At 40.9% G+C, this 23,124-nt stretch overlaps 1 protein-coding gene across 1 annotated transcript; it reads right to left on the bottom strand.

Annotated features, from left to right (window-relative positions):
- Positions 1 to 7,249: 7,249 nt before the first annotated feature.
- On the bottom strand, positions 7,250 to 22,619 carry SRI (sorcin). Its single transcript, XM_042472047.1, has 8 exons — positions 22,463 to 22,619; positions 15,361 to 15,444; positions 13,180 to 13,249; positions 12,686 to 12,729; positions 12,014 to 12,161; positions 10,567 to 10,680; positions 7,730 to 7,782; positions 7,250 to 7,426 (listed from the first exon to the last, which is right to left on the bottom strand). Exons 1-8 carry the CDS (start codon positions 22,511 to 22,513, stop codon positions 7,250 to 7,252), a joined length of 741 nt encoding a protein of 246 aa, XP_042327981.1. The 5' UTR covers positions 22,514 to 22,619.
- Between the last annotated feature and the right edge of the window lie 505 nt (positions 22,620 to 23,124).

Consider the following 23,124-nt stretch of genomic DNA (forward strand, 5'->3'; position numbering starts at 1 on the left):
CTTAATCCTCTTTCTTGTCTCATATGTTTTCTTAGTCATAAAGTGATTTCACTATTGAGAAAGTAGAAAATTGTTACTAATTGTTTCTGTGTATTTGCGACTGAGGATATAAACTTATTATTAATTATTTTTGTAATGGAAATTAGTTGGAATAATCAAGTTTGTTGTGGTTGGCCATTCTTCAACTAGCTTTTATTAACAATTGTGTGCCTTGTGGCACCTGAATAGCAATCTAAATTTATTTTCTGTTTAACAATTTTGCTAAATATAGCCATTATTGACCTTACCATAAAGATAGTTCTAATCTCCAGTTCTAGTGAAGTTTGGTTCTGGTGGAAATAGATGAAACCAGTAAGTGTCCCTTCTCAATCCTATTTGAAATAAAAAGCTGTAGAGAATTAAGGGAAATTAAACAAATGGAAAGCACAGACTGAAGCCAGCCCTGAAAACAGGATTCAGCCTAAACAGGGTTCATAATCTCCTTTCCCTGCAGGAGATGCCAGCACTCTTCAAAACCCATTTCAGAGGGATGGAAGATCCTCCAGAGCATATGGAGGAGATACACTAGTGACAGCTGCAGGTGAAGGGGCCAAAATCCCAACCCAACACTATATCACCAGCATCATGTTGGATTTAGAACCATATAATCAATGAAGTGGAAGAGGTTGATGTGGCACAGAAAAAGGGCAGGCCCCATTATCAATTTGACAATCGGGTTGGTTGAAAGAGCACAGTGGGAATTCAGTGAATAGACTGAAGGTGTTTCCAAATAGATTCCTGGCGCTGTAAGTCAAAAGGCATTAGTGCCACCTATTTCAACTTTTTTTCCTTTAAGGGTTTTTTCCCCCCTGGAAGGAAAATAGATGAAAGTAGTGATGGAAAAACCAGAAGGAAAAGAATGAGATTTGGACAAAGATTTGGACCCTTCAGGCAGGTCAGGAGTGCCATTGAGGCATTATTTAAAGCACATGTGGACTCAACATATGAAGAAGGGAGCACACTAGCCCTATCTCTTTTTGTCTCAGGGTTCTGTTGGTCTTTTCACATGGAGAGTAACTACTCCAAACTGGAGAGCTTTCACTACATACAGAGACCCCCAGCCATTTGAAATCATGGCCCTATACAGATAGGCCAAAATAAAGCTGCTTCAGGTCACTTTGGAGGTATGGTGTTTCAATGATGCATGCATCCTAAGAGTCTGGAAGCTGCACCAAAGCTGAACTCCAGTCCTTAAGACTGGAGCATGGCTTTGGTGCGGCTTCTGGACTCTTAGGATGCATGTATCATTTAAACAGCATACCTCCAAAGTGACTCGAAGCAGCTTTATTTTGGCCTGTCTGTATCAGGCTCATAATTCTTTTAGGGTTTCCAATCCAGCATGAGGAGCCTCCATATGCAACAGAAGCTAACATCTATAAAGTTATCACTTGACAAGCAAAGAGAGTGATGAAAGACACAGGAAGGTAGGGTTAGTGTGTTCTCATCTTCTTGTGTTGAGTCAACACATTTCATTAACAGCTGAACAGGGAGAAATGCAGTATGAAACTTTTGCTTGCAAGCACCTTTAAGGTATATGTAAATAAAAGTGAAATTAAAATTAAATCCTGCCGTACAAAACTAGTATTTTATTGGCTCTTAGGATGCAGTCCTAAGGAATGAGGTGGATAAGAGCATTCCAATTTTAGAGGCTCCATTCCATCCACAACTATACAAACTCCCATCAGTAAGGCCAAAAATAGGAATTTATTGCTTGTTCTTCCTCTATCCAGATTTTATTGGCAACATACTGCAGAAATACCCTTCCTGCCCCATTGAGAGACATACTCTGAGGCACATTTGCGTTTCATTCTACATTGAAGGGGCTGTCAGACCTTTGAATCTAGAGGATCCAGATGCTCTTGCTCCCTATGAACCACCACACCTTTCATCACCTTTCTCTTTCCTAGGTTGGTGATTCAAACTGGTTAGGAGGAATCACTTTGTAAACCTCCACAGTGACTAGAAGAGAGTTGGTGGGTCCAACAATCTATCTCTCCCTCTGAGGTCAATGGCTTGTCAAAGACCTTGAAGGAGAAGATCTGATCCTTCCTGTGGCCCTTGGTACAGTACATGATTCTGGGGCTACAAGACTGCAGCCTTAGAGGCCTTAAGACTTAATATTTAAGATTTTCAGAATATATATTTTTACAGCCAGTATGAAAACACTTGTAAATATGCTTCACTGCCTTGAATACAGTGGTGCTAGCTGGTGACTATAAAAATATGACACAGTTGTAATTCTGTGAAGTGCTAAGGTATTACCTGTATCATATCATAGTATAATTCCTTCTGGTTGACTATGTTGAGAATCTGTGTAGTACTTGCCAGGGCATACAGTCTGGTGCTTATTAGATTTTTTGAGCAATCATGGAGCAAAAATATACCACTGTATTATTTAAATACTGGCCACTATTTCAGCATAATCTAAGTGTGCTTTTAATGCCATTAATTTGAATGGAATGTAACCCCCACATAACATGGGGTTGCCATGCATTTTCAATACTTTATTATAATTGTTGTGACTTTTTTCATGGTATCACTGATCACATTTTAAGTCTGCTGCTGAAACTATTTTCAGTATGAACACTTCAGCAATATATTCAGTATACAGTATGTCAGACTGCTTACTTTTTTAATTGCGTGTTTGTGTTGCCAATAATCTATATTTAAGGTATTTTAAAAACTATCCCATATGGCACGAACCAATAGTAAATTATATTCCCTGCCTGAGATTGTTTCTGTCACAGTGGCTAATCATGTTGCATCTTGTCATTGTTTTGCTATATGGAAATCTCCCAGCTCTGTCCAGTTTGATAGACCAGATTTTGACAAATTCCAGTGTAAAGCCTTGCCCATTACAGAGCTTGCCAAGCTAATTTTTAGAATACAGCTCCCAGAATGCTGGCCATGCCAGGTTGAAAAAATCTGCCATTTGTTATCTTCAAAATTTAACTTTCCCAAGCTCTGGCCCATTATATATCACTGTAGCTCTGAACAAGATATTTTTATCATATGGTATCCAAATGCATCAAGCCAGCTTTCATATTATTGAATAAAATGTTCCTTTTTGTAAAGTTGTGACTTGCGGGTCTCAAATCTTGCACTTTTCATGATGATAAAAATATTGAATACAAAATGACTGGTTCCCACTGTTACTAATGCATTGTAACATCAGTAAAAAACAACTTTCAAATGAGTGTATTGGTGTGGTGTCTGTTTGCGGTTTTGTAAATGGTTTTGTTCTCACTTGGGCTTATTCTTGAGATGCATAGAACTAAGCTGTGCTTTCTACGTCCGGTGGGAAAGTCTCCCTCCATCCAGTAATGGGAATCATGTAGCCCTTCATAAATAAAGACCTCTCCTGGGACTAAAAGAGGACTTGAGGGGGGAGGCATTCCCTTCCAGACACAATAGTGAAGGGAGGAATTGGGTGGATAGGGACCAAGAGGCAAGATTCTTCTGAAATTGGAATGTGGATTATGAGCCAGAAAAGCTTTCCTACTCCTGCCAGTCAGATAATTCAGTCACCCAAATTTAATAACCATTTGAACTAACTACAGTACTGTAGCTAGCTACTGCTTTATTTTGTTAATATATGAAGCTTCCATTTTGTTTTCACTGCCAGCCTAAGCTCAGTGCTTCACAGATATCACTACAATGCTACTGGAATATTCACTGAAGTATTGATGTGCTGCTAACATATTTCTTCTATGTTAATGCTCAAAAGAATCACTACAAATGACTGTCACAGTATTTGACTGTTTCCTGAACTACTTAGACAGTCTTGCTTTGTAACCTTTCCTTAAAGAATATTAGCTGAACTGTTACTCTTAAACTTGTTAGCAACAATTTGTTATACAGGTCCTGAGGATAATGCAGATACTATTTTGCTTTACAGTTTAAATATGTCCACCAGAATCCTGTATCACCTTTTAATGTAACTTTTTGTATACTTAAACTAAATAGAAGAGGCACTAGGAAATCCTGTTGGTGAATAGTGACTGCCAAAATAAACTATGGCCTGTTACAGACAGCCAAAATAAAGCTGCTTCGAGTCACAGTGGAGGTATGGTCCTTCCATGATTCATGCATCCTAAGGTCCAGAAGTCGCACCAAGCCACACTCCATCCCTAAGGACTGGAGCGTGGCCTTGGTGGCTTTGGACTCTTAGGATGTGCATCATTGAAACACCATACTCCACTGTGACTCGAAGCAGCTTTATTTTGGCTGTCTGTAACAGGCCTGTAAGTAGTCTTAATCCCCCTTACTATTTTACATACCAGTATTGTGTCTGCAAACAGACTTTCCAGTTTGACTTATAGACTCCTCCCAGTCAGTCAGCCCTGATACACAAAAAAATCCAGCTAAATTTGTTTCTGGCTAAATTTGCAAGACATGGAGCAATGTGAAAAAGTATCATGAGTTCACCGTGAGAGATTTCTCACAAAGCGAAAGCCCAGTTCTTTGCTGCGATCATACCAGATTTAAATTCCATTTAAATGCAGATGAAAAAAAGCAGAAACAAATTCACATAGCTACAGGTGATGACATTTTCCAAGTTTGTTAACGAAGCAATCAAAAAGCTGAAAGGTTAGAAAAAACTTTTGCTGCCAGCAGTTTCCAGTTAATTTGTTGCAGAGTAAAAAGACTTAAGTAGTTGGGGCGCTTTAAAGACCAACAGGGATTTGGGGCTGGTTTTTTGATCTGATGAAGTGATAGTAGTTTTTTATAAAATAAAATGTGTTAGAATTGTAAAACAACCTTTCTGTGTTTTTTAGAAGCAAGACCATGACTGGCGTTATGACCACATGTTTCAACTAAATTTGCCGTGCTCCAACAAGATACAGCTCTTGCTTAGTATCCCTGATGTATTTATTTTCTCTCAGATTATTCAATCAAGGCATAGTAAAATGGGCAGACTGTAAATGCCTAATAGCCATACATACATTGGGAACATAAAGGTTCACTTCACTATAGGTTCCCCCAAAATCTCTATCCAGATTTGTACATTTTTAACAATTCTGAAAATGTAAAGTGATCCATCAAGTTTCTGTCTTTAAATGGCATGTTTGGCAAATGAAACTGTTTATCCAGGACCTATTGTATAATATAATAAGATGTCAGTAGATGAAGTATACTATACTTAAGAATAATATTACTAAATATATTCTTGTAACTAAAGAGAAGCTACGTATTGAATTCCTGTCGTAACTGTGAATGTGCACATAACTGATATTCTAGCAAAGACATATTTCAGAAAGAATTGTTATTAAAAAGTAATATTGTGGCAATAAGGAACATGACACAGATGGTGTACTTCAGGTTATAAAGTAGTAGAGAGTAAACTATAGCTCACAAAATGTTGACTGCCCTCTCCACAATTTACAGTCAAAGCCAACTCTAAGAAATTAGAGTGTAGTCCAACATCCTCCTGAGGGCCCACAGTTGTTCCGCTTCCTACAAAGAACCTCCCTCTAATTTAAGTTTCACCCTCACCAACTCTCCGTGGTTTACCTTTGTGATTTATTTTGTAAACCTCTTTCAGTACAATACATAGGAAAAATGTCATGTTTAAAGTTGGCTAACATGCATTAGGCAAGTATGACCTTAAACCAATAGTGGCCCAATCCTGTGAGGCTTGGCATTAGCATAGTAGGTCTGCATGCTGGCCTGCACTAGGCAGGCCATATACCATCCCTGAGAGCACAGAACAGTTCTGAAGCCCCTTGCATGGCCATCTATGCTTTGTGATGTGTGGGTGATTGGAAAAGTAGCTGTTACATCCTGTGGCTGGACACAAAAATTATACAGGAGTTACTGAGATTTTCGGAGGGCTTGGTGTCCCAATGATATACTCATTTTGCATCTGGCTACAAGTATGGAGTACAGATCTTAGCCACTCCCCACAAAGCATAAATAATTTTGCAGGGGCTCCAGAGACTGTTCACCAGTAAGGAGGAGGCTTTTGGAAAGGGGATCCACCCTGTCTGCGCACAAAAGAACATGCCCATGTGTAAAGTAACCCCACACTTGATAGTCCCTAATGCAAGCCCCTATCTTATGTTAGGAGAGCTGATTCAGAATAATCCGCATGGCAAGAGGTGAATTAATTACAACCTAATGTTTCTTGTTAGTTAAAAAACCAAGGGCGGTGGGGGGGGGGGGGGGTTGTGGTGGTAAAGTTAGAAGTACAAACTGATTATCATTTATAAAAGTAATACCCTGCTTAGTTAGCAGAATTTTTTTCAGCTGATTTGGGCTCCAAATATATTCCTGAGGCAAGATCGATTTTATACACTAATTTTAGTATACCCACCTTCCTACTTTGGCCATTTGGGTGGCAAAGGTACAAAACACATTCCAATATGAGCAATGTAACAAAGTACAGGAAGAGATGATAAACCAAACACATTTTTACTTTGACATTGAGCAGATTAATATGCAAGACAGAACTTAAACATGATTTATTTAATTTCCTTCTTTGTTAGTTATCAAAACTAAAGCATATAAACAATATTATAAATATGCAAATACCACATTTAGTTACACAGCCACGATATTTTGGTGCAAGCAAAACAAGTGGAGTGGTCATGCTCATCAGTCTCTCCTCAGCTTGAATAATGCTCTGACACACTGTATGAACTGTGAAAAAACAAACAAAACCATATGAAGTGCCCATATAAAAACCTCTATGCTGCAATACTGTATACTAATATGCCTTTAAGCAGAGGTGGTAATCTGTGGGTTTATATTTTCTTATTGTGTTGTGCATATGCCTTCAACGTTTTGATTTTAGAAGATCCTAAGGCAACCTATTGGGTTTTCTCAACAAGAATTTTCAGAGAGGGGGTTTGCCTTGCTTCTCTAAGGCTGAGAGAGTGTGATTTGCCCAAGGTCACCCAGTGGATTTCCTGGCAGAGTAGGGCTTCAAACCCTGGTATTTAGGGTAGGGTAACTCAAACCACAATACCACACTGGTTTTTCCAAACCAGACATTATCATCTAACAGCTGGCTGGACATCCAACAATACCTGGAAGCTTCCAATATAGCATCCCCTGGCTATAAAGGGGTCTCCAGCTATTGATTTCACTTTCCAACCACGACCAGTCGTGGTCGGGGATCTGTGAATTATAGTCCCATAGAGATAGGTGCAAGCCTGGTAAACTATTGCTACCAAGGAGCTGGTACCAATTCCTTTCAAAAACACTATCAGAATTCCTTGAAAGGCTGCAGTCCCATCATATATGAATGAGACTCTTCTTCCGGGGAACCCATTTCTTTAAGGACACTATTGTTTTTCATATCCACAATACTTTGGGACATTTGAATATTGGGAAGAAGAAACTGCAAGTGCCACTGGCCTTTATGTTCCCTTGGGTTCTCCAACTGTCAGAAATTTTTTAACTTGGGAACAAATACAGTGTGCCCATGTCATATGCGACGCATTATAGCTGCTTCAGCTACGCTGAAAGCAGCGCCAGAAAGTGTGGTACTTGCGCTGGAAGAAACATGGTGTGTGCTGTGGCACTGCACCGCCGCCCCCACCCCACAAGCACGGCCACATTACTGATGGCTCGAGCTACGCGCTATTTCTTTTACGCAGGGGTGTGTGTGTGTCCAGAACAGATCCCCTGCCTAAAAGAAGGGTGCACTAATTACAAATATTCTCTTCCCATCCCTATTACTTACATCATCTACTGGAAGTTTACCATCCCTGTGGGCGATCCTTCTTCGAAAACTATCTGTAAAAACAAAAGTACAGGAAGAATCATGTGTTAACAGGACCAGATGTAAAGAGTAAGCCAGGATCACAAAGGTACGACTAAATATCTACCACATAAGTTTATAAGAGAGAGCAAAAACACCACGACAAGCTGGTTTCTAAAATTGTCTCTGGTGTCTATAAACACACCCACTGCTGCTGCTTTAAGTGTTGCTAACCTTGTTTATTAGCACACTCTTTGGGGGAGGAAGATTAGGTTTTTCACCTGCTTGGTTATCCAAGGCCTCTTTCTTCTCAGGATATCAGAAAACTTTGGGTCCTGCTTGACATGGGATAGATTGCGAACAATTCTCAGCCAAACTTGACCCAAGCTGACACAGTTGTGTCTTCTGCAGCAGAGCTATTGTTATGTTATTAGGTATGTTCCAGTATATGGAAGAGCAAAAGTAAGAGATAAAAAGAGTGGTTTACGAAACGTTTAATGAAACCCAATTAAACAAGGGTGTGTATGTGCTACTGTAGTTAACACAGTGTGGTGTTTACCAATTGGTTATACAACTTCAGGAAAACCCATTTGTTAAGGCAGTGGTCCCCAAATTTGTTTCCGGTGTTTGGCTTTAGCTCAGAAGCCAGGAAGTTGGGAGCTGAAGTCCAAAAATCTGTACGACCAAAGTTTCGGAATCACTGTGTCGGGAAAAGTTACAGTATCCACATGGTTTAATTCACATAACTCTTCTGGAAAAATAAATCTATGCTAACTTTTTTATGAATCTGGCGATTGCAACATTTTAAATGGTGTGATCATTTCTCAGCACACTTTGAAGAAGGTTCCCACCCACTTGAAACAGGGCATGAGGTTTTTGCACATATAAAAATCCAAGGAAAAGTCACATGATGGAACAACTTAATATGAAACACACAGAGAAGAATAGCATGGAGGCAGAGTATAAAAATGACAGCCAACACCAAGCTATTTAAACATATCTACGCACAGGTTATGACAACTCATTTTCCAATATAGGAGAGGAATGGCCTTGCACTGAATACCAAGCTTTTCTTGAATGAGCAGGTATCTCTAAGTATTATAGTGTCTAGATCAAGAGAAGTAATTGCCACTGATTCTGCTCTGGTCGGCCCCACCTAGATATTGTGTCCGTTCTGGGCACCACAATCAGAAAGGACATGAGAAACTGGAGCGTGTCCAAAGGGGGCGACAAAATGGTGAAGGGTCTGGAAACCATGCCCTATGAGGAACGACTTAGGAGCTGGGGATGTTTAGCCTGGAGAAAGGAAGGTTAAGAGTGATTGATAGCCCTGTTTAAATATGAAAGGATGTCATATTGAAGAGGGGCAGCTTGTTTTTGTGCTCAGAGAAGGACCCGGAACAATGATGCAAGCTACAGGAAAAGGATTCCACCGAATTAGGAGGAACTTCTGACAGTAAGGGCTGTTCGACAGTGGAATGACACTCCCAGGGGTGATAGAGTCTCCTTCCTTGGAGGTTTTAAAATGGACGGTGGATGGCCATTGTCAGGGATGCTTTGATTTGATTTCCTGATGGCAGGGGTTGGACTGGATGGCCTAGTGGTCTCTTCCCACTCTACGATTCTATGATCATATATAATTGAACTAATAATGTCAGTGTTTACTGATTGTATTTTATATCTGTACTATGCTATTTATTGATAAAATCCCGCCTCGATCCGCAGGAGGCGGGAGAAAATACAAATACAACTATTATTATTATTAACAGAACTCACTAATAAAATAGTTCAAGAGCTAAAAGATTAAGTGTCAGATGGAATTGGGGACTTCACAATACTATGCTCAATCTGTCCTAGCCCGGTCCTTGCCAATATTTATGAACGGCTTTGATAAATGGATACAGGCCATCCATATCAATGTGAAGACACTGAAATGGGACATCCACTAACACCTTCAAAGTCGAAGTACAATTCGTTTAACTAGATAAACTGAAAACTGGGCTAAAACGGTTGAAATGTCAATCAACACAGACAAAACCAAAGTTGGCACTTATAGGAAAGTGATGTCGAATGTACAGTAACAAGATAAGCTGTGGCAGCTGGAGGTCATGATTGATGGAGTCCACATGGAGGACACCAGATTAGTCAAGGCCACATAGGAGATACCTGCCTTCGAAGTGTACATTTAAAGAAATTTCTGCATTACAGTTAAACAAAAGTTAGCAGAATCAGCAATGGTTATTACAGTTGGACTACATTAACAGAAATATAGTCACCAAATTACAGGAACTCATGGTCCCACTTTATTTTGCCCTACTTTGCGTTTGTTTGGAGTACTGTCTGTGACTAATTCTGGATGTGACACTTTTAGAAGTAATATGAAAAATAACTCAGACAGAATGCTTGAAGGAACTGGGTTAGTTTAGCCTCTACAAAAGTGGCAAGGGAGAGAAATTAAAGAGCTCTTCAAATACTTGAAGGTCTGGCACATAGAAGAGATAGATAAGCTCTCTGCTGCTTCCTCTGCCGAAAAAGACTTAGTCTAAGGGGCTGGAGTTACAGGGGGGCAGTTTTCAACTGAGCATTAAAGGAAATGTCTTGATTCTTAATGGTAAGAATAGTTCAACAACCACCACCTAATGGTCTTTCCTTCACAAGAGGTCATCAAACACTGTATTTTCTTCATTCAGCAAGAGACTGGATTAAATGTCCTTTAAGGACCTAATTCTATTGTTCTAGGGATTTCTCCCCATTAGGTAAACTTCAATTGAATGACTCTCCCAATAATCCCAATAATACAGCTAAGAGCTAAAGCATACCAGTGAGAGCTCTGAGTTTAACACAGCAGGCAATGTAGTCATCAAACGAGATCTTTCCACGAGAGCTGTATCGTTTCACAATTCCATTGACTGCCTGGGGACTCAACCTGTATCCTAGATGAAAGGGCAGAAACAAGACTCAGAACAAAACAAATTGAAAGAATAGTCTGTACACCAAAGGATGGAAATGTTGCTTTTCTGGGCTATACCTCTCAGAATCCTGGCAGCGGGATTCTGGTAGTTGTAGTCCCAAAAGTAACGTTTTTAAGTACCACTGTATGCTTATAGCAAACTGAATCCTTGTGTAGTCAAAATGGCACTATCCCCACAGAAGAAATATTTGAAGGTTTAGGAAAATGCTGAAGTCTGTAAAAGTATCCTACTCCTGTTTTTAAGAGGGGGAAAAACCCTAAGGAAGAGGAGGTGGACTCCCCCAAATAATCCAATAAAGAATAAGCATGCTCAGTGGGGGTTGAATGCTGAGCAATTGCTGTGCACTTACATAAGACTACAGTTACAAGAACCTGAGTTTATTACCTGCTTTGCTAGCTTATGTCACAATTACAATAAATTGTTTTTCTTGTGGTTTGACAGGCTATGTTATGGATATTATTTATTCATTTATCTGATTCATATCCCATTTTATTCCTGACTGGGACTCAAAGTGGCATGCAATATGAGCTAAAAGAGCACACCTAAAAGAAAATGGAGTACAAAAGTTTAAAAAGCATTAAACCATACATCCAATTAAAACAGTACTTTTGAAATGTTAACATTAAAACAATAAAAACACTTAAAATACATATTACATACTAAAAAAGTACACCTAACTGCACAGCAATGAGCAATATCACTGAATATTAAAGCAAGGATTGGCTGTGCCATTCTACTTCCAATTTCTATGTATGGTTGTGAAGCTGGACAGTGAAGAAAGCTGATAGGAAGGAAATAAACTAATCCGAAATGTGGTGCTGGAGAAGAGTGCAGATACCATGGATTGGCAAAAGACAAATAACAGACCCAAGAGCAAATCAAGCCTGACCTCTCCCTAGAAAACAACATAGTCTCTCAGCCTCAGAGTATGGCAATGACAAACCCCTATAAAGAAACTTGTCGAGAAAACCCTGTGATACTGTTGCCTTAGAGTTTCCATAAGCCAGAAACAACTTGAAGGCAAACAACACACACACAATGTTGTAAAGAGGAGGATTGGGTTTTTTATTGATAGTCAATGAGGGCTGTACTGAGCTTGGGGGAAAATTTGTTTGAATCTTGCTCCAAGAATTCCTCCTTGACACCATAGCCAATTGCATGCTCCCGAGAGATTCCAGGAGTTGTAGTACAAAAAGTAACTTTTAAAAACTCTGAAGGTACACTCCATAAAGAATGGCTAGTGCATTTGTTTAGCGGGAATGGATTTCCATCTAGAAGAGGTTTCACAACTCACCCATGCCTGTCAAGGCCTTCTGCAACTCCTGTGAATCGACTGCACCACTTCTATCAGTGTCCACAGTCATGAAATGTTGCCTCCAACCATTCAGCACTGCCCAGAGCTCTTTAAATTCATTGAAACCCAGCATGCCAGACATATCTCTCTGAGTTGTAGCTAAGGAACAAGTAATACCAGTAGCAAAGCAAATGCAAGATAATAGTCTTGAATTCAGTATCATCACTCTGGAAGGACTATAGTTCTTTGGATGAAGGTCATTCTAAGGTTGGCCTGTTTTAATTAAATAATTATACAGTACTGCATTAAGCTGCAGTCCTGTACTCACATGAGAGAAAGTCCTATTGAATTCAACAAGACTTCTTGCCAAAGAAGTATGTATAGGACTGCATTATAAGATTTTAATAGGGAGATGCAAAAAGAGGAATAGTATAAGTTCACTCTTGTGGATAAACATATATTGTATCTCATATTAGATTAAAAATATAATAGTATTTGCAAATACCTAACCATACTATTCTGTTCTACTTAGGTCAGACTTTGTTGGAAGTACTGTGTTCAGTTTTGCATCCAGTTTAAAAATAAATAGAATGTCTCCAGAAGAAGTTGATCAAAATGATAAAGAGTCTGGAATCCACAATGCAATTGAAATCATATATTCTCAAAGGATACATCAAGCATGGAGATCATGAGCCTACATGTCTCTAGGTTGAAAGCTGTTCAAAGAAAAATAAGAAAAATACATTAGCCCACACAGATAACTATTGATGTTCATAATTAATCAAAAGATATTATTTATCCAAGTGTATTTATTGTTCTCCACTGTCCCCTCCCAAAATTTGTGGGGGGAAAACAGTTTTGGAAGAAGAAAAATAAAGTTTCTTAAGGAGTCATTCAGAAGTATCCTTGAATGGAATATTTCCTTCTTATCCTATATTAACACATTAGAATTTGTAAAGTGCAACAAATTCTATATTTTTTCTTCAAGTATTCAAGAATGTGGGAAAAAAACAACATAGGAAAGAAAAGCAAGACAACAAACACTAAGAGACCCATTAAATTAACTGCTGAATGGTAAGCCAAAACGTAGGTGACTAAAAGATTCAAAGCTGTAGTCAGGAACAACAGTAAAATTGATGGCCTTGTCTTTAAATCTGTTCACTTACGTTTATAGGCACCAGCAATTCCTGATTGGGTCAGACACCTCTGAAGCTCATCAGCATCTATTTGCCCATCCTTTGAAAAACAGAAAAAACAAGTGAAAATAAAATGTATTTCCTATTCTTTAAGCTTTAAAGATTCTCATGAGGGGCCAACTCTGGCAGTAGGCTGTATGAGGCAACTGGTTCCAGCAGCAAGCTACCAAAACAGCAGATGTGCAGCTTCCCCTGTCTTGGCAGGGCCCCAACTGTTCCTCCTTCCTGTCCTACAGAGATCTTCAATTGATGCCCACCCACAACACAAGAGGAAGAGGTGGCACTAAGGAAGAGGAGGATGCAACCACACCATTATTGTGCCTCCACTGCACCAGAGGTCAGCTCTACAGAGAGCTATGTATTGCTGAAATAATCTGCTCTGTAGTACAACCAGTCACTGGGATGGTTGGTGCATCATGGTTTTATACTCCTCTTTCCTGAGGGGAGACACTGTCATTGGTTCCATCTCTGTATTGTTCTCCTTCCCCCACTCCTCCTTCCTCCCCTCTCCCTTCTTCTTTTCTTCCTGCTCCATCCTTTTTCCAGAGAGGCAGGTGACAGCACCATTGCTGCATCCCTCTCCTCTTCCTGGGCCATGGCTTGGTGTTTGGATGCTGCTGCTATGCCCTTTTTCTGGGGCTGGAAGGTTTGAAACATCACTGCTGTCAAGACCTTCTCTTTCCATTATGTGATGCAGAACAAGTTGCAGGATGACAGCATAATGCTTTGTTTCCTGCCTCAGTGAGCAAGAGAGCCTATCCTCACCCCAGTCTCCTTCTTTGCTGGGTGATGGAGCAAAAAGTGGAGTGTGAAGATGAAGTCATAGACAACAGAGCCACTGAGACACAAAGCCAGTATGATGACTTGGCATTGCAAGAATAAGCTTGTGCACTACTGCCTTCCCTACTGCACAGATACAAGAAATTTCTGGTCCTGGTTTTCAGAAAACCATTGTGAAATTCTTCCGAGTATACCCTCACAGGAACAAAGCTCCAAGCACAGACAACCACCTTCCTGTTTGTGGTAAGCTACAGTTTGTGGCAAACAAGAGACAGAAATTAATAATCGCCACATGTGAAGGGAAAGCTTAAGGATATTCATCATACCAAATCCCACCTCATTCTGATTCTCTGGTCGTTTTCTACAGAATAGTGTAAAGGCAACAGATGGATCAGTGCCACTGGCAGTCTGCAAGACTGCAGGGATTTTTGGCTAGCAAGAAGCTCTGCTATTTCCAGCTATGTGAGGCAACAAAACAGAGACAATAGAACAATGATGGTGAACCTTTTATAGGCCGAGTGCCCAAACTGCAACCCAGACCCCACTTATTTATTGCTAAGTGCCACGTCCCTCTGGCTTTCTAGTAAGAGACTCTGGCAAACTCTGTGCTAGGGTGACAGCATGTATACCCACAGAGGGCTCTGAGTGGCACCTCTGGCACGCGTGCCATAGGTTCGCCATCACTGCAATAGAATGTGATAGTGAAGAAATATCCAACTGAGGGGAAAAAATTCAATGGCTAACAGTTAACTCATGGTGGTGTGTGATGATCTTTTAAAAACAAGGAGTATGCACCAGATCCTGTCTGAGCTTGGAAGCCAGCAGGGTTAGCCCTGGTTAGTACTTGGATGGGAGACTGCCAATGGATACCAGGTGCTGCAGGCTATATTTCAGAAGAGGGAACTGGCAAACCACCTCTGACTATTTCCTGCCTAAGAAAACCCTATGAAATGCATTATAGGGTCATCTTAAGTCCACAGGCAACTTGAAGGCACACACACACATGTGAGCCATGGCAGTGAGAAAGATGTACTTTATATCTTTCAGGAGACAGAAAAAGATTGAGAAAGAGGGAGGAAGAAAGAGAGAAATGGTATAGTGGTTAGCACTAAACTAGCACTAAGGCTATTTGGATGCAAATCCCAATGCAGCCATAAAACTCACAAGGTGACCTTGGCCAGTTCTTAGGCTAATCTACCTCACAGGGCTGCTGTGGGGTAAAAACTAGAGAGGAAAGCAATGTACATCACTCCATTAATGTAAACAATAGTAACAGCAAAATCTAGAATAAAGATGGATTAAGGGACATCATACAAATGGATCAGTAACTTAATTGTATTGTTGTAATAGTATAATAAGAGCACACCATACCTGCCCAGCCACTGCAGCAAAATAGCCATATAAAGGATCTTGGGCCTGTCCAGGAAAAGCTGGCCCTCCTGGAGCACTTCCATACTAGAAATGAAATTAGGTACAATTAAAATGTTCATAACTTTAGCTGATTCATGATGTATGCTTATTGGGAATAACAATTCAGAGTAGTGTCCACTCCCAGTCCATGGAGCTATAAGCCAAAATGCCATTTTTTTGAATCCTGCAATGCTCATTTTGAAGGCTGTTCTGTAATAACTTGTGGTTTGATGAAACAACGATCAACCTGATTTGCTGATGGTTTAGATCTGATGGAAATACTTGAGAATGTTTTAAACTGACAAGCAGACCAGTTTAAACCATGGCTTCAATTGATACTCCCCACTGGGATTTTGTATACTTCCTAGACAATGATGCATACTAGTTGTTCATTTCCAACCATAGCATGTAATTACAGTTGTCCCTCCATATTCGCTAGGGTTAGGGGAACAAGACCCCCGTGAATATGGAAAAACCGCAAATAACAAAAACACAATGTTTTTACCTGAGAGGACACCTCTCTAGGAATCTCTAGGTCCTCCAGTGAAACTCTGCGGTCAATGTCCAACATACACTGACCATAGAATGGCACTCGAGTAGCTACAAATGGTCTTTCAGTGCAACTGAAAGTTAAAGTTGACCACAGAGTTGCACTGGAGGACCTAGGCAGTCCTAGAGAGAACATATTAATGAAATCCGTGAATAATCAAATCCACAAATATCAAAGCTGCAAATATGGAGGGATGACTGTACTTATATAGAAGGGCATATTTTGTGTAATGGGGAGATAGGCACAACACAGCTTTGGATCCAGATTAGCAGAGCCACCCTAAAGCTAGCCAGAAGCCAGCTAAGTTGCTGTTGGATTTGGCCAAATGCTGCTTCACCAACAAAGAGGTAGTTGGTTGGTAAGATGCCACTTTCAACTCAGAGCTGTAGGGATTTCAATTTAAGTAAGGCAGTGATTCTGAGCTTTTAGGGGATCTATCCAAGATGCCAAACCTTTTGAGGGATAAGACTGCAGTACCCTAGACAGCACCTTTAAAGTATGGATTGAAATCCAGACCAGATTCATTTTCCCACTCATGAAAGCCAACAGCTGCCATTACCACAGCTGCCCTGGTGCATATATAAAGAGCTCTGTGGACATACCGTATATACTCATGTATAAGTCGAGGGCAGTTTTTGAGGCCGAATTCATGATTTTGATATGACCCGTGGATAAGTCGAGGGCATCTAAGATCTAAAGGGGGAAACAAAGCACCACTTTCCGCTCTACATCTCTCTCTCTCTGAACCTCTCTCAAGGGTCACAGTATCAGCATGGGGAAACAAGTCTGGGTGCATGCATACACATACACACATACATACACACTTCTTTGCATCAGCATTTCCAGACTCAAGGCTTGCAGGAAAAAAAAAGAAGACCCTAGCCTTGCCTTTAACCCCAACATTTCCAGACCCATTGGTTGCAGGGGGAAAAAGGAGGACCCCAGCCTTGCCTTTAACCCCAGCATTTCCAGACCCATGGCTTCCATAGAAAAAAAAGGAGGACCCCAGCTTTGCCTTTAACCCCATCATTTCCAGACCCATGGCTTGGAGGGGAAAAGGAGGACCCCAGGCTTGCCTTTAACCCCAGCTTTTCTAGACCCATGGCTTGGAGGGAAAAAGGAGGACCCCAGGCTTGCCTTTAACCTCATCATTTCCAGACCCATGGCTTGGAGGGGAAAAGGAGGCCCCCAGGCTTGCCTTTAACCTCATCATTTCCAGACCCATGGCTTGGAGGGAAAAAGGAGGACCCCAGGCTTGCCTTTAACCTCATCATTTCCAGACCCATGGCTTGGAGGGGAAAAGGAGGCCCCCAGCTTTGCCTTTAACCCCAGCATTTCCAGACCCATGGCTTGGAGGGAAAAAGGAGGACCCCAGGCTTGCCTTTAACCCCAGCATTTCCAGACCCATGGTTTGCAAAATGGGGTCCAAGCCTGGGCATGCTCCCTCTCTCTGCATCCTTCTCCCTTCCTTCAGTAGCTGCTTGTTAGCTCCAGCTGCAAGGGAGGGCTGAAGGATCTCTCTCTCACTCTCTCTCTCTCTCTCACACACACACTCACTCACGAAGAGAGGAGAGGCTGCCGGCACCGGGACTCAAATGGGGACTGTTTACTTAGCTACAGAGGAAGATGGGCACTTTTTTTTAATGAACTTTATCAGCTGTAGTAACCTATTGACCCTTCCATAAGTCAATCCTTGATTTTGGAGTCCATTTGGGGCATAAATTTCTCGACTTATAGTTGAGTATTTACAGTAGTTGAAAACTAGCAAAATATTATGGGACATCGCAAGATCTTTAGGGAACAGCTGTCTGGGTCTAAGGTTCCCTAGTTTACGCCATACATTTATGAATCAGGTCAGTAAATCCCACCAGCTTGAGATGATGTTATTCTTTCTCCCAATGGTAGCATCTGGAAGGACTATAGGAGAAAACCCCAACAACAACAACAATGAAACAAGGAAAGGGTAAACGTTGTCCTTTCTGGCAACTGACGGGGCCAGGCAAAGGAAGTGGAAGTTCCTCTACCATGAAATCCCCCATCCAATCATTTGAAGACCACTCTGTCAATTCTGGTTGCATCCACACTGTAGAAATAATCCAGTTTGACAGCACTTTAACTGTCACAGCTTGATGCTATGGGCTTCTGGGAATAGTAGTTTTGTGAGACATTTAGCCTTCCTTGCCAGAGAGCTCTGGTGCCACAACAAATTACAATTCCCAGGATTTCATAGCATTGGGCCATGTCAGTTAAAGTAGCGTCAAACTGAATTATTTCTGCAGTGCAGATGCAGCCTAAATGAAATTTGACCTCACTTAAATCAGCATGCCTTATAATAAAGTCTAGCTTATCATATGGTTTTCAATGGGAAAATTTTCTATGTGTTCCATTTGGATCCAACCCAAAGTCATTCTTACAACTGTTTTGTTCTGTTGAGGAAATAACAGGAAGCTACATAATGGACAGTGTTTTCCTCTCACATTTCAAGTCTTCTTCCTGTTTCACTGTCCCATAACTTTCCTGCATCACCTGAATTCCACTCCAGAAAGAAAACAGGTGACAAACCAGATTTTCTTTAGCCAGGTACCTTTTCAGGTGAGTGTCTAAAGTTTCAGAGCTTTCCAGAAACAGATGCTGGTAGTTATGGGGCGGAGTTGTTTATACTTAATACAACAAAGGAATATTCTTATTGACAGACAGACAGAGTAAATAGCTAATATTTACTCTTTCCTTTTAACAAACTAAGCTATATGTTTTGCTTATTTCTCAATTAATAAGTGAGTGAATCATGCAGCTTAGTTTATTAGAGGGTATAAGGAGTAGGCAGTAACCATAGGACCACTGTATTAATTTCCCATGGAAGTAAAGTGATGCTGAAATTTCTACAACACACACTTTTACCACACTTGGAGCAAGAAATGCCAGATGTCCAAGATGGGTTCAGGAAAGGAAGAGATACTAGGGATCATATTACAAACATACGTTGGATAATGAAGTGCACCAACAAATTTCAAAAAGAAAACCAGCCTGTGCTTTATAGATTATAGCAAACCCTTTGATTATATAGCTCATGAAAACCTATGAATTGCATTGAAAGATATGGGTGCGCCACAACATTTGACTGTCCTGATTCATAGCCTGTACTCAGGACAAGTGGCTACTGTTGAGACACAATATAGAGAAACTGAATAGTTTCTAACTGGCAAGGGAGTCTGCCAAGGCTGCATTTTATCACCCTATATGTTTAATTTGTATGCTGAACATATATGTAAAGCAGGATTAGACTCAGAGGAAGGAGGCATGAAAATTGAAGGAACATCAGCAATCTGAGATGTAGAAGATACCATCCTACTAGCAGAAAATGGCAAAGAATTACTGAAGAAAGTCAAGGAAATAAGTGCAAAGGGAAGTTTGCAGCTGAACATTAAGAAAACCCTGTTTAGGCAAGCAGGAAATATTATTTCTATTGTACACAGACTTTCACCTTTAGTAGGTCCAGCCCAACCAGAACACCACAGACAGGGAGCCAATGCACTGAGGCCTTTCAAACATTTGATACAGCCCTCACATTCTCAGAGGTTGTGTGAACTGGACCTTGAAATGCCCCACTCCATGGACCAAAGCATTATTACACAAGTGGAAAAATCCACTCCTTTACCATATTGCAAAAATAACACTGCTCTAAGTAGCTGAACCACTGTATGACACATACGCCATGTAACTGAGAACAGGTCGCACTATGTACACTGGGATGGACGTCTGAGTAGTCACAGGATGGCATTATTCACGTAAAGGAGGAAGCCACCTTACAGTATGCCATGTTGTTGTTATGTGCCTTTAAGTCATTTTTGACTTATGGTGACTCTATTGCAGGGTTTCTTGGCAAGTTTCTTCAGAGGGTGTTTGCCATTGCCATCCTCTGAGGCTGAGAGAGTGTGACTTGCCCAAAGTCACCCCATGGGTTTCCATGGCTAAGCAGATTCAAACCCTGTTCTCCAGAGTGCAAAGGGATCTTGTAGCATCTATGAGACAAAATAAACAAGCTGGAAGCATGAATTTTCCTAAGCTTGAGCCTACTTCCTCAGATGCATGGGGTGGAGTGGAGAACCCACAGACAGACCTATAGAAGCTGTTTGTGTGTGAGAATGTTGATTAATCTCCAAACCACAGGGTTTTGAAACAACATTTTCACACATACAAACGACTTGTATAGGCCTGTTTCTGGACTCTCCACTCCATCTCACCTGAGGAAGTAGGCTCAGGTCTAGAAAAGGTCACACTACCAGGTCCTAGGCTCAGGTCTAGGAAAGCTCATGCTACCAGGTTCTCAGCTCCATCAGACTCCAAGGGAGTGTGTTCCACTGCTGACCTGCTCTTACTGCCAGGAAGTTCCTCCTAATGTTTAGGTGGAATTTATTTTCTTGTAGCTTCCATCCATTGTTCCATGTCCTATTCTCTGGAGTAGCAGAAAAAAAGCTTGCTCCATCCTCAATGTGACACCTCTTCAAATGCCTGCTGAACCTAAGAATTTAGATTCACTCCCTTAGTGTGGCCGTAAGTCGGAAATGACATGCAGAGACACAATATGTACACACACACACACACTCACATATATACCAGGTTTAAAAACACCATATATATATATAAGCAGGTTCAAAAACAATACCATATATCTAAACCTATATAAAGCCAGGTTTAAAAACAACCACACTCACTCACACACACACACACACACACACATATATATATCAGTTGACAAACCAGGTCAATGTGATGGTCAAGAGCGCCTGTTATCAGCTTCAGCTGATATGCCAGCTGTGCCCTTTCCTGGAACTGGGAAACCTGGAAACTGTAGTGCATGCGCTGGTAACCTCACAACTCGATTTTTGCAATGCACTCTACATGGGGCTACCCTTGTGCCCAGTCCGGAAACTTTAACTGGTACGGAATATGGCAGCCAGGTTGGTTTCTGAAGTCACTCCACTGGCTGCCTATTAGTTTCCGGGCACAGTACAAGGTGTTGGTTATCACCTTTAAAGCCCTACATGGCTTGGGCTCCAGCTAGTTAAGGAATCGCCTACTTGCATACAATCCGCCCCATGCTCTCAGGTCCTTTGGGAGGAACCTATTGCAACCTTTAAAGACCAGGTTAGTTGCTACCTCCCAGAGGACCTTTTCTGCAACCGCTCCCAGTCTGTGGAATGGCCTGCCGGATGAGATCCGTCAAATCACCAGCTTGGATGCTTTCAAGAAAGCAATTAAGACAGACCTCTTCCAGCAGGCCTTTCTGGAATAAAGTCCTCGGCCATATAATAACCACACAACACCACTCCCATACATTATGGACATCTATGTATTATGTTATAACTCTGCCCATGACTATCTGATTTTATATTTAATGTCTTATGTAGTTTTAATTGCAAACTGGATCATTCTTTTTTAAGGGGGGGGAATACTGTGTATATAATACTATTGTATGATTTTATATGCTGTTAGCCACTTTGATTGTTTTTACAAAAAGCGGGATAATTTATTTATTTCTTATATAAAAGCAGATTTAAAAACAACATCATATGTGTGTGTGTGTGTTTAAAAACAACACACAGTGGACCCTTGTTACATGCTGGGGTTTGGTTCCAAGATCCCTGTGTATAACAAAATCCATGGATGCTCAAGTCCCATTAAATATAATGACAGCAAAATGGTTTCCCTTTTACAAAATGGAAAATCAAGGTTTGATATTTGAAATTTATCTTTTTTTGAACATTTTCAAACCGTGGATGCTTGAATCTGTGTATAAAAAATCCGTGTGTAAGAAGGGCTGAGTGTATACCCAGGTTTACAAACAACACTATATGTGTATACACACACACACACACACACACATATAATAAGCAGGTTTAAAAACACCACCATCCAGGTTAAAACACCACCATAAACACACACACACACACACACACACACAAATCAGGTCTAAAATTATATATATATATATATATACACACACACACACACACACACACACACCAGATTTAAGAAACGCTATATATATAATCCCATGTTTAAAAAACTATACACACACACACACACACATATATAAAACCATGATTAAAAACAACACTATATAGATATTTTATAAGTTGGTTTAAAAACACCACCATATATACATCTAAATATAAATCCAGGTTTAAAAACAACACTGTGTGTGTGTGTGTGTATATATATATATATAGAGAGAGAGAGAGAGAGAGACAGATAGACATAGAACCAGGATTTTTTTAAAAAGCAACACCAGGTTTTGTGTCTCTGGTGTCTTGTCTATGTATTTATGATGTTGTTTTCAAACCTGGTTTGTCAACCCTTAAAAAACCTGGCTCAAAACCGTTAAAAGCTGGCCTAAGAGGCAGGACTAAAGGGAGAGGCCCCCGTTTTCGTTCCCCCCAAATCCTCTGCTCCCCCTCATATTTGTTTTTCGATGAATCAATGGGGGCTTTCTGATTAAATGTCCATGCTCACCCCTCCCTGGTAGTAGCCCCCGCCGGCTCCCGGGTGCCCTGCGTACGCCATGATGGTCTCTCTCTCTCTGCCTCCTCCTTTCCCTTGTCCAGCCCTGGCTCCAAGCTCCACCTTCGAGTAGGCCTTGACTGCACCAAGTCCATAGAAGGAGGAGGAGGAGGGATTAGGGAAGGCTTTGGGGCCTAGCCCAGGAGGAGGGCCTCTAGTTATTTCTTCTATCCAGAGGGAAGCCTCTGGAGGTTTATTGATACAACAGCCTTCAATGAGAAACACACGCTCGACCCTCCCTTCCTCCCCTCTTTTCTGGCCTCAATGGTTTCAACCATTTCCTGAGCAAAATGGAGGCTCAGCCTCATTTTATTCCTGTCAGGCTGCATCTCTGTGGTGCAAAACGCTACAAGTCCCATGTTAAAGGAAGGAAGTTGGCGCCATGATTTTTCATTAGGCTGAGGCCTAGTGGAAGTCGACCTTAGGCCCAACAACACACACACACACACTGCAGGAATTTATTATTGTTATAATAATAATATCAATAATAATCATTATCATCATCCAGTTTGAGACTGCTTTGATTGCCCTGGCTGAGTGCTAGGGAATCCTGGGAATTGTAGTTTATTGTGGCAGCAGAGCTCTCTCAGACAGAATTATAAATAAATAAAACT

The sequence above is a fragment of the Sceloporus undulatus genome, chromosome 6 (assembly GCF_019175285.1).
Source record: "Sceloporus undulatus isolate JIND9_A2432 ecotype Alabama chromosome 6, SceUnd_v1.1, whole genome shotgun sequence".
In the NCBI taxonomy this organism is placed as follows: domain Eukaryota; kingdom Metazoa; phylum Chordata; class Lepidosauria; order Squamata; family Phrynosomatidae; genus Sceloporus; species Sceloporus undulatus.

Coding starts and splice junctions, on each gene's coding strand:
- SRI (XM_042472047.1), bottom strand. CDS start 22,513: ATGGCGTACGCAGGGCACCCGGGAGCCGGCGGGGGCTACTACCAGGGA. Junction 15,445..22,462: donor GGGGCTACTACCAGGGAGGG/GTGAGCATGGAC, acceptor TTTCATTTCTAG/TATGGAAGTGCTCCAGGAGG. Junction 10,681..12,013: donor GAAGGCCTTGACAGGCATGG/GTGAGTTGTGAA, acceptor CCTTTCATCTAG/GATACAGGTTGAGTCCCCAG.